We start from the raw sequence: 15,642 nt of genomic DNA, 5'->3' as shown, positions 1-15,642 counted from the left end.
CAAGGTGCTCAAGGACATGGTTTAGTGGCAGATAGGAATGGTTGGACTTGATCCAAGAGGTCTTTTCCAACCTGGTGATTCTACAAGGTCTCCCCTCAGCCTCTTCTTCTCCAGGCTAAACAATCCCAGGTCCCTCAGCTGCTCCCAGAACCCCTGGGCTCCGACCCTTCTCCAGATGTGCTCCTGCCCCTCAATGTCCTTCCTGTAACGAAGGGCCCAAAACTGAACCCAGGATTTGAGATGCAGCCTCACCACTGCTGAGTCCAGAGGCACAATCCCTTCCCTACTCCTTCTGGCGACACGTCGCTGATCCGAGCCAGGAGGCTGTTGGCCTTTGTGGCCACCTGGGCCACTGCTGGCTCATCTTCAGCCCCTATCAACCAGCACCTCAATTCACCACAGTTTCAGCCCATGAGCACTGTGTATACTGATGACCACTCTCAGGAAATCACTGATTCGATACTCACATTTTAGTATGACTTAAGAAGGAATCTTCCAAGCCTCTATCAGATAATTCAGTCTCGTCAGTTTTCATCATAAGAACAATAAAAGGTCACCACCATCGAACACATTATTTACTGCAACACATCAGCACCGAACAGACTGTACTTACACTCGACGAGTTTCTATCATGACATGCAGAACACAGCAGGAGCAATACTTTTCCAATTCATTTTTATTTTGGTTTCCATTGTTTACAGCATCGATACAGGAATAATTCATGCAAATTTATCACCTTAAATACAGCAGAGATAAAACTCACTGTAAGAGTATTTTGAAGAGCTCCATCAACAAAACACAATATGAAAATAAATAGCAGCAATAAGATAAAGTGCATTTAGCTGTCCTTCTTTAATAAGAGTTTGGGGAAGACTGGTTTTGGAATTACCTGTTCCAAAGACTAGTTTAAAATTCCTTATAAAAGACAGAAGGGAACAGGCTCCTTGCTGATAGTGTTCACTCCTCCGTTACTCTGGATTAAAGAGTTACAGCTGTATTGTGTTTAAGAGGAATCCAGCTCATAGGTGTTTCAGTTAAAAGCTTGATTCTCGATCACTTGGGCTTCTAGGGACAAGGGTTACACGTGTACTTAATTCTTCTCTCCCATATTAGTGGTTTTGCTTAAAAAAATGCAGGTGGTTCTTTCCCCGGTTCTATGTGTTCAGTTTTAGCGCTGCAGTGAGAATGCCCACATCACCAAAATCTGAACAAAAACACACACTGGCAACACATCAGATTCTAAGAACCCATCAATCTCTTTTTCCCTTTACAGACCAGACACTGGTTTAAAGATCAGCTCATTTCAGATCAGATTTCCCCTAAATGCCTGCTGAAGAGATGCTAACAGCGCACAGCTTCAAGAGCAAGGTCAGCATTTCAGGTAGCCTGGAGCTGCTGAGCAGTAGTGTATCATCCTCTCCCTCTATTGGAACTGACAATTTGCGGGTCTATTAGGGACGTGCTCAATGTTTTAACTCAAGAGCACAGCACATACCCTATCGGAAATACATACACCATAGCTTGAGAGACTAGAGATCTGAATCTATTCACATAATATCTGCAGCAGAATACAGTGGATGATTCCACTTATATGTCACTGTAGACTTAGAGAACACATTTCCAAGGGCAAGGACTCAAATTTCTTTCTTACTCATGCTCAGATCTGATCCCAGCCACACTTATGTCCTGGTGGTTTCCTAAGGAAACCAACCAAGGCCAATGAAGTCCAGTAATGAAAGAAGCGTTTCTTTTTGGCTTGGATTCAAAGCTGTCTAGTGCAAGTGAAAGGTTGGTTTGCTTCCTGCATTCCAGGGACATAACCGGAGTCTCACTGCCAACTCCTACATGATCCAGATACTTCAAGTCTTACTGCAAATCTTAGAATAGCCTACAATACTTACTGACATTTCACTTTTTTTACTCCTTCCAACATCATACAGCTGCTTCTTTCTGAAACTTTCACAACACACAAAACGGGGGACTTGTCACAGGCACATATATTCAGACCTCAGCATGAACAAGAAATCCCAAGGCCAGCTGATATAATTTTCCAGTGAAAAATCTCATTATTGGTAAGAAAAATACCCTACACTTACTAGCTGAATGCAGGTGGGTCCTACTCAAAGACAGCCCATATTCTCTAAAGTTTAATGCTGACCAGCTTTAGGTTGTCACAAACCTCAAAACTATTGGACATGATTCTGGATTTCTCAGACATTTTGGGGAGAAGAGAAAGGTTTTATCAATGGCAAGTAGAAAAGAAACTTTGCAACACAGGAACCTACTCCTGGTGCTACTGAAATCAGTGGGAATTTCTCCTCTATCAACTCCAACAGGAAGAGACTCAAGTCCTTACCATTCCCAAATCTTATACACCAAATTCAAAATGCTTCAGGCCAAAACTCAATGATTAATTTCATCCACTTACAATAAATAATGTCTTAAAAAATTCAGTTGCCTTAACCCATTCTTGTCATGGCATGAAATACAAGGGAGAAGTCTCCCCCTGCACCACAGAAGCTGCACTTGTCAAGTCATTCTTGTACTTTTAACCCAAGAGAAACAACATCAAATCATATTACTGCATGGACTGTAACATCCCATGGAAGCTCTACATGAAGCAAAATCTCTTACAACTTGTGATCCACATGCTGTTCTTGTGGCCAAACAGTGGTAATGAAATTCCGAAGGCCTACTTCCAATAACACAGCTGTGCATTTCCAAAACAGCCCCACATTCATCAACATATCCCATAAGGCAGTTCATTACATTCTGTCACCTGGCTTTTCTTTTCTATTCTTCTTCCTTGACAAGTTGCCAAATTATCAGCACTATCTCCTTCACAGGAGCTAGTTATGTCTTTGCAAACTATTTCTCCATGATGTGAAATGGGCCAGACTGCACTATTAAAGAGCTCTTAAGAGGAAGAAACTAACTCCGAAGCAAACCAAAACCCTAGTCCTTCTTGCTCTGGAAGAGAACTGGGTTTTATTCATAGGTTTAAACATACTGACAGTAATAAACCTCTCTCTTTCACACAGTGATTCTCTGTCAAGTCCTACAATAATGGAATATTAACCTAGGAGATAGGCCTGCATGGGCTAGAACTGCCTCGTGAAACCATCATCACGTCTGTGTGCAGGGCATCCGTGTTTAGGCAAAGAGCACACATAACCTTGGGGCTTGGACATCAAAAGTTCTATTTTCACGTAAGAAAACAAATGACTCTGTGAAGACATGTCAGAATAACTTTTAACCTGATAAATATTTGTTTGTTTGTTTTAAATTTGTTACTCTACTTGATTTTGCTTTATAAAGTCCCTTGTAAATGTATGAAGCACACGTTCCTTCTGAAGTAGCCTGATCTCACAGGGAGGAAAAAGAAGAGTTATAAACAGCTAGTGTTTAGAGGTGGGACACAAAACGGGGAAGCAGAATCCTACTGGAAACGTAGCAATACGTTTTTGCTCATTCCCTTTCGGGAATTCCATCACCCACCATGTTCTCTGCAGTAATTAAGAGAGCACTGAAGGGAAACAGTGTTGTTTTTCTCTTCTTCCTGCACTATCTGCTTTGCTGCAGGTACTGATGTGTGAACATGTTGAGCTCACTGTCAAGCCAACCCGCTTTATTCCTGCAAGAACAGAAAGTCTTCATTAGTGAGGAACACAGCTCTTCTCAAGCCAATCTGAAAAAAGCATGACTAAAAGGAGTAACAGCAAGGCCTGGAGAGGAGCGCTAGATGTCCATTCCAAAATGCTCCTACCATCCCTTGCCCTTCCTCACATCAGGAACGCTTGCCTGCTAACAGTCGCTAACAGACTTTGAGATTCAAACTAAAATCCTCTTCACATCGATCTTATTGTGTAGATAAGGAATACTTGAAAATTTTTTCCCGACAGCCTTCATGAGGTCAAGAAACCTTTCTGCCTAATTTTGTGATAGCCTGAAGGAGGTAGTGGAAGTAGAGGACTGTATGATTTGATAAATGGAAAGAAACTGTAATTCCAAAGAAAGCAAAACAAAGAAAAAAAAGGTGTTTTGCAAGACCGAAGACCGCCAATAGCATGTGGGACAGTGAAAGGGAATACGACTTGGGAGGAAAGATGCTGATGTCTCCACATCAAATGCTATGACAGAAGAAGGACTGCAAACAAAGATACACCCTAATCTGAATATCTTGGGGCAATCACATGGAAAACAATTGTATGCAAATGTCTGTGTATACGAGATAATAAAATCTCACCTCAGCAGTTTTGCTTTGCTCTGCAGTGAATCCAGAATTTCAATTTTTTTATTCATGGCAGAAATTTCCTGTTCGAGATTCTCCCGTGTCACATCCACTTGCTGACACAAGTGAGCAAATGTTCCAGCAAGCTCTCTATGAAACAAGAATAGTTAGATATGACGAAAAGTAAGACCAAGCAGCAAATTCAAAGAATAAATCCCTTTGATGTATAGTGATGATGATACCGACTCAGAAGTTCATCTTTCCACTTATGCACAGGAATAGATTAGAGCATCAGCACAACTTAATTTGAGATAGAAGTACGTTAAGACTAATGCTTAACAGCACCCAGATACTACATTGGTGATTAAAAAAAGCACAGCGTTCTTTTAAAACGTATGTATCATTACACATTTTTGAATCAGGAATTCAACATAGACTTATTTTAACAAGGAATATCATTAAATAACCCCCAAATAACAGAATTTAGGTAAGTTTTTAGTTGAGTATAGTCAACTCACTGTTGGACTTGGTGGCTGCAATTAGAACCTGTATAACTGACAATGAGCTGCAATTTCTCGCTTGCATACTCTACAAACTGCCGTTTGAAAGCTCGCTCTTTCGCTTTTGTCGTCCAGGTGAGGCGCTCGTATACGTAAAGGAGCCCATAAAGGCCAAAAGAGAGAGCAATCAGTCTCCAACCCACAGCCTTCCAGACCTAAAAAAAGCACAAGGAAAAACCAAATTATCACCTAGGAATGTTGCCAACTCCCAACAGCGGTGCCCAGAGTATTACACTTACATGCAAGGCTCAAGTAATCCTGACTTGCAAGTAGTTTCACTAGTCAGGCGGCTGACTACTGATGTCCAGTCTAGCCTACTCTACTGGGGTTCTGCACGGGTTAACCTCTGCAGCACATTTATATTACTCCTGCAAGTGCACACAAACATTGTCTGGGTCACAGAATCCCTGTTTTCTGAAGTAAAAGTTGTTTTCAAGCAACCATCTCCCCTTTGAGACATCACCCACTTCTAGACATGGCAACACTAGCAGAGGATATAGGTATGGAACATAGATTCCTCCTGCTACAGGAATGAGAGTTACCACACAACTCGAGCTAGATCTCGCCTCTTCTCAGGCTGGGGAGATTTGGGATTCAAAACATTCATTATTTTCACAAGACAGAGAAGCAGGAAGTGCTGATTATTCTCTCAGATTGCCTACGTACCACACCACCAACCACGATGATTCCCATGGAAGTTCGAGAAGTTAATGAGGCCAGTCCAGTCACCATTGACACCATAAGCTCTTCCTGGGTCATAGAGCCCTGAGGCAGAGGAGGCAGACTGGGATTTGCTGGTGTTAAGGGGCGTTGAACCTAATTAGAAAAGCAATGTCAAAACAAAACAAAAAGAAAGTACAGAATAAGAGAAGGCAAGCCACTGACCTTCCCACCAAAAAGACTTCAGCAGCCACTGAATTGATGAACATCACATCTACCTCAAGCACCCAATAAGGTATCTTACCTGGTCATTATAGCCCATCAAAGCCCGACGACCATTCTTTGGTCCCAAAAACCTGTTCACTAGCATCGTCCATCCAAGAGAGAAATGGAATTCTATGTCCTCTTGGAAGTCGGCACAAAGCTTGTCACAGTTCAGATCATAGCTGAGCGTAAAGCACTGTCGGGGAATTAACATGTCTATCTGACCCCGCAAAGAGAGCGGGAGAAGGGGTTTTAAACCATCTGTACAGACAGAGAACAAAAACATTCAAAAAGTGGCTATTGCGTTCACAAGAATTACCTGGACTTGCATTTTATAATCAGGGTAGTTATGGGTTATTCCATCCTTCACAGCTATTTTTCTTACTACCTTAGATTTCCTAAAGCCAAGCATGTTGCAAAGTGAGATAAATTGTGAATTACTATTCGATTCTTAGTCCTTCCTATCAACTCAGAAGGAAATCTTTCCACAGACACTCCTAAATCGTTACAGGTAGCTGGTGATGTTTACAGTTTAGCAATAGCCTGGAAAACAGAATTTGAAGGCCAGTTCTAAAAGGATTTAGGTGCCATATTCCTACTAAAGCTTATATTCAGACAGGCACCTAGTTACAAGTCATTCACATTTCATTAGCATCTTGGTCTGGGCATCTCTCAAGTTTCTGAAGTCACAGTTCCTTTCTGTCACGAGGACAAACTCAACTCGATATATGCAGTAGCAAATCACTGCACAAGCTCAGACACAGAGTGGAAAAAGCAGATGTAACTCACCCTCTACACAACAGCATCAAATCAAGATGGAAAGTTAAGACGATGCCAGTTGCATCGGATTAAAAAAAGAAACCCAAAATATCTACTTACTGACTAAAGTCCTAGTGGTTTCAGTAAAAGGAAACATAAAGGAAACGTTGCCTGCTGAACTGACCTATCATTTCTTGCTGCATTGTCTGCAGGGAAGTTGTGATTGCATTGGAGCAACGATCTGACATGTTACGGCCCAGGCCTTCCTCAATGTGTTTATGCAGCTCCTGACAAACAAAGAAGGCATTATTAAGCTTAATATAAACATAGGAAAGATGCAGGCTGCAGGTGTTAGAACTCACCAGTTAAAAAAAACCCTACCAGAACTGTAGCACACATTCTGTTTGGGCACCGTTCTAACATTAATTTCAATTTTCCCCCACCCCACCACGTTCTTCAGTGAAGGAGAGAAAAAAGCAAATAAAAAAATCTCACACGTACTCTCTAGTCTAGGAAAAGCTCCATTTTATCTATACAACGTGATACATCATACACGTATCAATTTATCACTAAGATTATTAAAAAAATAAATATATTTTAAAAAAAATGTTCACTTTTTACAGAAGCTATTCAAATGCAAGAAACATTCTAACAAAAGATTTCTCACAACGTAAAAAGCTTAGCTAATATCCTAGTTAGAAAAATCATAGAATGGTTTGGGTTGGAACGGTTGACCTCAAAGCCCATCCAGTTCCACCCCCTGCCATGGGCAGGAGCATCTCCCACTGGGCTGGGTTGCTCAAGGCCCCACCCAGCCTGGCCTTGAACATCTCCAGAGCTGGCGTTACTACTGACTTGGAACAAAAAACCCACCCCTTTAAAGTGCTTGAGCAACCTGTGAGGAGTAAACATCACTTACACTCTTGTAAACTTTAAGAACAACTTGAGACGGATGGAAATCTGCTTGGTATTCATCTACCAACACTGAGAGGCGTCTGATTTCTTCTGCCATTGCATTTGAAACCTAGAGAAACAGCACAGGAGAGTTTCTTTATATTCTGTCCTAGAGAGAGATGGGAACCCACCACTGTTGACATGCAGCGAACACATTTCCTTCTCTCTCCATCCATATCTCCCACATTTCTAGTACTTCAAACCTTTGCCAGCACTTTGCACTTTTCCCATTCTGCTGGTAATTGTATCAGAGAATGTATTTTCCTCCTTACCTGTCTCTCCACTTCTTCTGTGATCTGTTTTATTTTCCGTTTGTAGTCATGAGTAAGGAGCTCCAGCTGTTTGTCAATAAAACCTAAACGTTCCTGTCGTTCCTCTCGCATTTCCAGACAGTAAACCCTGGTGGAAAAACAGTGCCCATCAAAAAGACAGACAAATGCATTTTTGACCTATAAATATCATTTGAATTCCAGAACCAAGACAGATTCTCCTCCCCAAGAACAAAAGGTGTCAGCATCTACAAAACATTACATACACACACCACACGACAAAAAAAGAGGTTCTTTCCCCAATACTTTCACAATTCACTAGAAGAAAGACTACTGGTACGTTCCCTTCCCACTTCCAAACATGCTGTATTCTGCTTTGTATTTTAAATGCTTATATTCATAATAAATATCATAAATTTCAAGCTCTCTTTATGCAAGAACCAAGCATCAGCTCTCCTCACCGCTGTTCCTGGGCAGCAATATGCACCGAATCCATGATGAGACGAACATCCTCCGCAATCTGCTTCGCTCTCACTGTATGCTGTTCAAATTTTGTTTTTACTGCTGACTGTGAGATACATTCCTGTACACAAAACACAGCTAAGATTAGCAGCGGACAGAAGCATATTAACACAACTTCTCCTTCCTGTGTAACCTATTTCCAAAACACGGTCCCACTCCGTGTTTATAAACTCTAATTCCCAGCCTTTCAGGAATAAAATTTAAACACAGAAGGTCAGCACACACAATGCTCACCTCAAATCTTCTCTCAAAGTTCTGAAACTCAAACATTCTAACTTGAAACCCATCGGCCAATGCTCCACCTGAGAGAAGGTAAGTACAAAACAACCACTTAAGTTTTTAGAAAGCAATCAGACGCTGGACATCACAAAATGCTCCTGCTTTACCTCAAAACCAATGCCAAAGTGCTGCTAAGTCACATCTGTTGTTTTGACTGTTCTATTAATAATCTGACTCATCCCAATTTTATCCACTTATCAGAACAAGATATTTTCTTTCCCACAAGAAAATGGAAAGTTCCTGTCAGTTTTCCTCACCTCCTTCTGGCATCCCTTGAGCCCTCTGAATCCTGGCATTGAGCACTTCTTTTGCTGACACAAAGAAAATTCGATCCCCTGCCTGGGTTCGATCCACCACACCCAGCTCATCTACCAGGAAGCTGGTACACCGCTCCATGTGCTGTCGACGCACCTGAGGGATAAAGCAGGATAAACCTCACATGCAGTTAAATCCACTTTACACTCAGTCTTTAAAGGTCAGACCAGGTACCCAGATGCCCTCTATTGGTCTAAATTACTAATACAAACCACTTTGCTGTCCTGCGAAATCTTCCAGAGGTTATCTAAGTGATCTAACTTCAAAGAGCCCCTGTGAAACTCAATTTCCAGCTCAGAAACTGCAAGAGCCATGTCCCGGTCACTAGTCTATACTCCCTCTAGTCTCCATACTATAGCAATGAGAATCCAAACTGTAAAACAATCACATCCCACACTTTCTGATTCTACCCCCAATGACCACGGTCAAAATGGACTCAATAATATCCATGCAAAGAGAAGGAATTTAAACACGGCACTAACCTCTTCCATATACTCCGGTTCAGAGGCAGATGCATCCCAGCGATTATTTAAAATAAATATATTGGGTCGAGACAGACGTTCATTCACTTTGTGAAAGAACTGTTTCTCCTACACAGAACAGAACAAAACCTCTTCAGATTAGTATGTCAATATTTTTTTAACTTTTAGCCAAATTCACTGAACAAGTGATTGAACATACAGTTTGCATCAATGTTGATTCAGAATTTGCCACCAGGACAAATACGTCAGCATCTAGGCAGAATTTGTCAATCCAACTGTCCAGCTCTGTGGTTACATCAATTCCAGGGCTAGTAAAAAGAAGAGAAGAGATATTACTATGCTGTGAAAACAGCAAAAAAAAATAGCATTTCAAAAGTTAGTAAGAAATGCATCTCAACTTTTCAGGGCAATAATTTCCCATGTCTGAGCTACATTGCCCTGAGGTGATGCAGAGTACAGACTACAAGGAAGTACCGATCAAGAGAAACTCTGACTGCTAAATACAGCAAAGGACTTCCGCTACCGTCACAGATAAAATAGGGTGAATTTCCTTGCTGTTTGTTAAATGTGTATTTGAAGACGTTTCTGTAATTAATCTGTGATAAGCAGGAATGGAAAGAAAGATATTTCTCACCTGTCCATCAGCACCAGGTCATCTTTTAAGAGAGGACACTTGGAATTGGGCCACATTACACTAACGAGGCTGCCAGCATTCAGAAGTTCATCTTGATGAAGGGCATGAGCCAGCTGGTTTACTGTCTATTAAAAAGATGGATAATTTATTATATTTCTTGTATGCTAAGACCCATTAACACAATTATCTCCCCTTCAAGGCTGTTCACATATAAAACTCAGATTAAAGATAGAACCCAGCTCCAAATCACTTTTTCCCCCCTCCGAGTCTTCTACTAAAAAGGCAACCACCTAGTAAGAGTTTATGAGATATTCTCCTGTCAAGACAGGCTGCTGAGGAATTACCAGTAAGCCTGTGCCTTCGGTCAATCACAGAGAGCTCAGAGCTTCCTGAGTCATCCTTTCGGTTCCCTGCTATCACTAACAAATACAACACAGTCTTTTTCATAAAATGGATAAGTTCCATCCTCTAACTTGCTCCCCTTCTCCCTCTCTCCATCTATCAAAAACTGGTTCTTCATCTCTACTCTTTTAATGATTAAAACCCTTTAACTGTGACGTTTATTCATAGTGCTTTAATCTTCTCATGCCTTCCCTTTCCTGGCACTTCTCAAGAGCTCTTCTCCTTTATCAGATGCTTAAAGAAACTGTACCTTAACACTTTTCTTTTCCTCTGAGCCTTCAGTAAGCAGGAAAGCTTCATGTCCATCTGTCCCTTCCACACGCAGGAAACAATTAGTGGTGTGTCCAATTCCTGAAGGAAGGACTTTGTCCCACAGCATGGCGTTTATCACAGTGCTTTTGCCATTGCTTGTTCTGCAGTCAGAATAAAGAACGGTATAGCCAGGCTTCTAAGGTTCAGGTATACACAGAAAGCAAGTTCTCTAAACCCAAGCAATATCAGAAACATTCGCATTTTAGGTGCTATTGACAACTTACAAAAAGATTTTTCTATTTTCTTATTTTAAGAATTCTTCCGAAGTAAAGAATTACGTATTACGATATTTGCTTCCAATTTACAAGAGGATTAGTGCCAGGGACATGGCCACCATGAGCAAAAACTGGAGCACTAGTGTTTCTGTAAGTATTTTCACCGACTACAATCCTAAGGATGCCAGTTTTTTACTGAGAGGAAACAGGCACGTGACTCACCTTCCAAAAAAAGCAACTTTCATGTGTCGCCTGGCCAACACTTCACTAATGCCACTGACTTTCGACAGGTAGCCTTTGACTTCCAGCACCTGCTCTTCTGTGGTGACAGGATCAAGCTCTATGTTCCTGTGTGTTTCTAAAATCAAAACACATCATGTCTCTGAATTCCAGAAGTCATCTGCCTCCAAAGTGGGTAAAACACCTCTTCACGATGTAACACACACAACTAAACGTTTAACTGTGTCCCTAAGACCACGGAGGTGATCTTGACACCTGCAATTACACCCCGAGGCAAATTTTTTATCAGCTGGTCTCCTCTGGGTATCTAATAGCCATTCTCATCTTTAAGAAGAACACAGTTAACACTTGAAACGCTCCAACACCCTTAAAAAATAAAATTGTCTGCATCTTAAGTTGTGAAAAAGTAATTAATGGCATATGCTACATGTCACTAGCAATAACAGGTCTAGGCCAGAATAACAAATAATTACAAGCAAAAACCCTAAAAGGCTTTGTATAGTTTATTAAAAAACTCCCAGATGACATAAAAAGCAAGCATAGCTCAATAATTAGCTGTTTCCTAACATGCATGAACTTGTCAGCTTTAAAATACAAACACTGAACTCCACCCAAATTCAAGAAAATAATTCTGTTCTTACGATAAATGTTGATATATCAACAGATACAAGTTATAAATTAATAAGCAGAGGTCAAGCAGCGCCATTTAACTGAATGAGGGTATTCGGGTGTGTCTTTGGGGAAATGTATGTGGGCGAGCACTGCTACATACTTGCAGTTCAAGAATCCAGCTTACCTTCCAGGAATGAGGCGCTCTCATTGATGTACGCAGCCAATTGCTCAAAGATACCATTGATTTTCTTCTTTGCAGTGACAAAATGTTTAAGCGGAGAAGCATTTACCTCAGCCATGTGTCTTTTATCCTTCTTCACTGCAACTATTGAGTTGGAACGAGTAAAGAGCAGGGACATTGCGCTACGGGGTAAAATTCAGTCAGTAAAAGCGGCTCACCAGGTGCCAACAGCATCTACAACTAAGCATCCTACCAAGAGCCAGATCAATCCTACTAAGCATCCTACCAAGAGCCAGGTTTAAAATCAACCTTCTTTCTTTTACCTAGAAACTCTTCCACTTTCTACAATTGCGAATTACCATCACAAAATCATACAGTGTCCTCAGTTGCAAGGGGCCCACAAGGACCATCAAGTCCAGCTCCTATCCCTGCACAGGACAGCCCCAACATTCAAAGCTCATGTCTGAGAGTGTTGTCCAAATGCTCCTGGAACATTGTCAGGTGTGGCGCCACGACTGCTTCCCTGGGGAGCTGTTCCAGTGCTCCACCACCCTCTGGCGGAAGAACCTTTTCCTACTATCTAACCTAATCCTCTCCTAGCACATCTTCCTGCCATTCCCTCAGGTTCGGAGCGATCAGCGCCTCCTCTTCCTCCCCTTGTGAGGAAACTGCAGACCACCATGAGGTCTCTTTTCAGTCTCTTCTTCTCCAGGCTGAACAGACCACAAGTGATTTCAGCTGCTTCTCATACAGCTTCCCCTCCAAACCCTTCACTGACTTCGGGGCCTTCTCTGGAAACTCTCCAGTAGCTTAAGATCATTTTCGTACTGTGGCACCCCAAACTGCACCCAGTACTCATGATGGGGCCATCCCAGAGTGGAACAGAGTAGGACAATCCCCTTCCTTAACTGGGAGGCAATGCCGTGCTGGATGCACCCCAGGACACGGTTGTCCTCTTAGCTGCCAGGGCACCAGTGGCTCACGTTCAGCGTGCTGTGGACCAGATCCCTTTGACAGGGCTGCTCTCCAGCTTCTTGCTCCCCAGTCTGTCCGTACACCCAGGGGTGCCATGTCCCAGGCGCAAAATCCAGTGCTTGCCCTTGTCCAACTCCATGCGGTTGGCAATTGCCCAGCTCCCATCTATCCAGATTGCTCTGCAGGGCCTCTCCGCTCTCAGGAGCATCAGCAGATCGACAGCTCCCCTCAATGTTGTGTCATCCACAAATTTACTACGTAAAAGTTCAAGTCCTACAACCAGGTCATTTATGAAGATGTTAAAGAGCACTGGCCCTAGGATGGACCCCTGCGGAACCCTGCCAACCTGATGTGACCCCATTTGCTGTGACCCTTTGAGCCCAACCCCATAAATAAATCCTCTACCAGAAATTAGAAATTCCCCTTTCCTTCTCCCTCCCAACAGCAGCCCTTCTCCCCCTTTTCTTCTTACTTTCCGGAGAAGTTAGGTTCTCACAAGCCATGCATGGTCCAAGTCCCTCCTAAACATGAACAGCTGCAGATCCCTGCCTTCGCCGGATGCTGTCCTGCAGCTCTTCCAGAGCCCAACTTCCCTCAGCTCCTGTCCTGTTCCTGTGGCAGAGGGAGTGGGCGATGAGGGAGAGGGGTTGCTGTGCTGCCCGCAGATGCTCGGCGGCTGCTCCTGCCACCTGCACGCTCTCCTCGCACCTCAGGGCAGCAAAAGGCCAAGAAGGGGCTCGTCCCACCCCAACGGGGCAGCGGGACCCTGCCCTGTGCCCAGGGATGGACAGATACACAGACACAAGGACACATAGACACAAGGACACACAGACACATGGACCCTGCACGCACACACACACACAGACACCCCCCGACACACACAGAGACATCCTCCCCCCCGATACGTAGACAGACACACAGACACCCCACACAGAGACAGACACACACACACAGAGACATCCCTCCCTGCCAAACACAGCCAGCCATGCTCAGACACAGACAGACAGACAGACACCCCCCCAGACAGACATACAGACTACCACCTCCAAACACATATACGCAGACAGACACACACACCACCCCCCAGACAGGTAGACACACAGACACAGACCATCCACCAGCCCCGGGCACCCACTCACACACACCCACACAGGCAGACACACAGACATATAGATAGACATACAGACCATCCACCCCTCAAGCACAGCCAGTCACACAGACATCACCCCACAGACAGACAGACAGACAGACCATCCACCCCCAAGCACAGCCAGCCACACAGACAGACAGACCGACCATCCACCCTTCAAGCACAGCCAGCCACACAGACATCACCCCACAGACAGACAGACAGACCATCTCCCCCAAGCACAGCCAGTCACACAGACATCACCCCACAGACAGACGGACAGACAGACCATCCACCCCCCAAGCACAGCCAGTGACACAGACAGAGCCAAACACACAGACAGACAGACAGACCGACCCCCTCTAAACACAGCCAGCGCCTCCCCATCCCCCAGACATCACCCCACAGACAGACATACGGACCATCTCCCCCCACATACAGCCAGCCACACACAGACAGACAAACAGACAGATCACCCCCCCCTCCAAACACAGCCGGCCACACACACACAGACTTCACCCCCTAGACAGACAGACAGACAGACAGATCATCTCCCCCAAATACAGCAGCCACACACACTCAGCCAGACACACAGACCACCCCCCCAAACACAGCCAGCCACAGAGACCACCCCCCGACAGACAGACAGACACAGACAGACATACAGACCACCCCTCAAACGCCCCTTCACACACAGACAGACCATTCCCTCCAGACAGACACACATCACCCCACAGACAGACATACAGACCATCCACACACAGAGAGACTTCCTTCCATCCTTCCCTCTCCCCCCCACCCCGCCCCAGGCCTCCCTCTCTCACCTTCAGCGCGGCCCCGGCGCGGCGGCCATGTCAACCCCGCGCAGCGTCACTCCCGGCGCGGCGGCTCCGTCATCGCTCGGCGCGGGGCGGACACTCCCGGGGTTGAGGGCACCGCCCCCGAACCCGCCCCACCGCGGGGCCTACGCAGAAAGGGTTGTCGGGCAAAGGAAGAACTGCCCGGGAAGGGCGGGGGGAAGTTACCATCCCTGGAGGTGTTTAAAAGATGGGCAGATGAGGTGCTCAGGGACATGGTTTAGTGGCAGAGAGGGATGGTTGGACTCGATGATCCAAGAGGTCTTTTCCAACCGGTGATTCTATGATTCTATGCCCAGCACCAATAGAGATGCCACAAAATTATGTGTAAACCCCCAACAGAGTAAACACAGACGCCACTTCAACCCCTTTGCACCCACCAGTCCCTTCGCAGGGCAAACGAGAGCACTCGAGGTTTCACCCAACAAGATTTATTATGGTTTTACTTTCCGAAACGATTGTCCCTGCCCTGCCAGGGCACGCAGAGTGTGTAGGCTTCAAATAGACCTAAAAAGCGCATGGGAAGCAGTGGGCAAAGCTCTGCGTAGGCTTCCCCATGTCCATTCAAATGGTGCAAAGCTCCCTGCCAGAATTGAAATGTCCAACGCGCTCCTACCTGCACCGACACACCCATCCTGCATGAAAAGAATCATAGAATAGTTTGGGTTGGAAGGGATCTTGAAGATCATCCAGTTCCAACCCCCCTGCCATGGGCAGGGACACCTCCCACTGGATCAGGCTGCCCAAGGCCCATCCAACCTGGCCTTGAGGCTCTACCCTGGCCCCCAGG

At 44.5% G+C, this 15,642-nt stretch overlaps 1 protein-coding gene across 1 annotated transcript; it reads right to left on the bottom strand.

Annotated features, from left to right (window-relative positions):
* Positions 1-653: 653 nt before the first annotated feature.
* On the bottom strand, positions 654-14,947 carry MFN2 (mitofusin 2). Its single transcript, XM_054085817.1, has 19 exons — positions 14,820-14,947; positions 13,339-13,478; positions 11,895-12,073; positions 11,081-11,216; positions 10,582-10,744; positions 9,930-10,054; positions 9,495-9,603; positions 9,296-9,403; positions 8,756-8,909; positions 8,454-8,521; positions 8,159-8,280; positions 7,701-7,827; positions 7,394-7,498; positions 6,659-6,761; positions 5,756-5,976; positions 5,458-5,607; positions 4,750-4,946; positions 4,247-4,381; positions 654-3,634 (listed from the first exon to the last, which is right to left on the bottom strand). Exons 3-19 carry the CDS (start codon positions 12,067-12,069, stop codon positions 3,565-3,567), a joined length of 2,268 nt encoding a protein of 755 aa, XP_053941792.1. The 5' UTR covers positions 12,070-12,073; positions 13,339-13,478; positions 14,820-14,947; the 3' UTR covers positions 654-3,564.
* Positions 14,948-15,642: the final 695 nt, after the last annotated feature.

Source organism: Cuculus canorus, chromosome 21 (assembly GCF_017976375.1).
Source record: "Cuculus canorus isolate bCucCan1 chromosome 21, bCucCan1.pri, whole genome shotgun sequence".
In the NCBI taxonomy this organism is placed as follows: Eukaryota; Metazoa; Chordata; class Aves; order Cuculiformes; family Cuculidae; genus Cuculus; species Cuculus canorus.
This window is presented reverse-complemented; position numbering and strand designations above follow the sequence as displayed.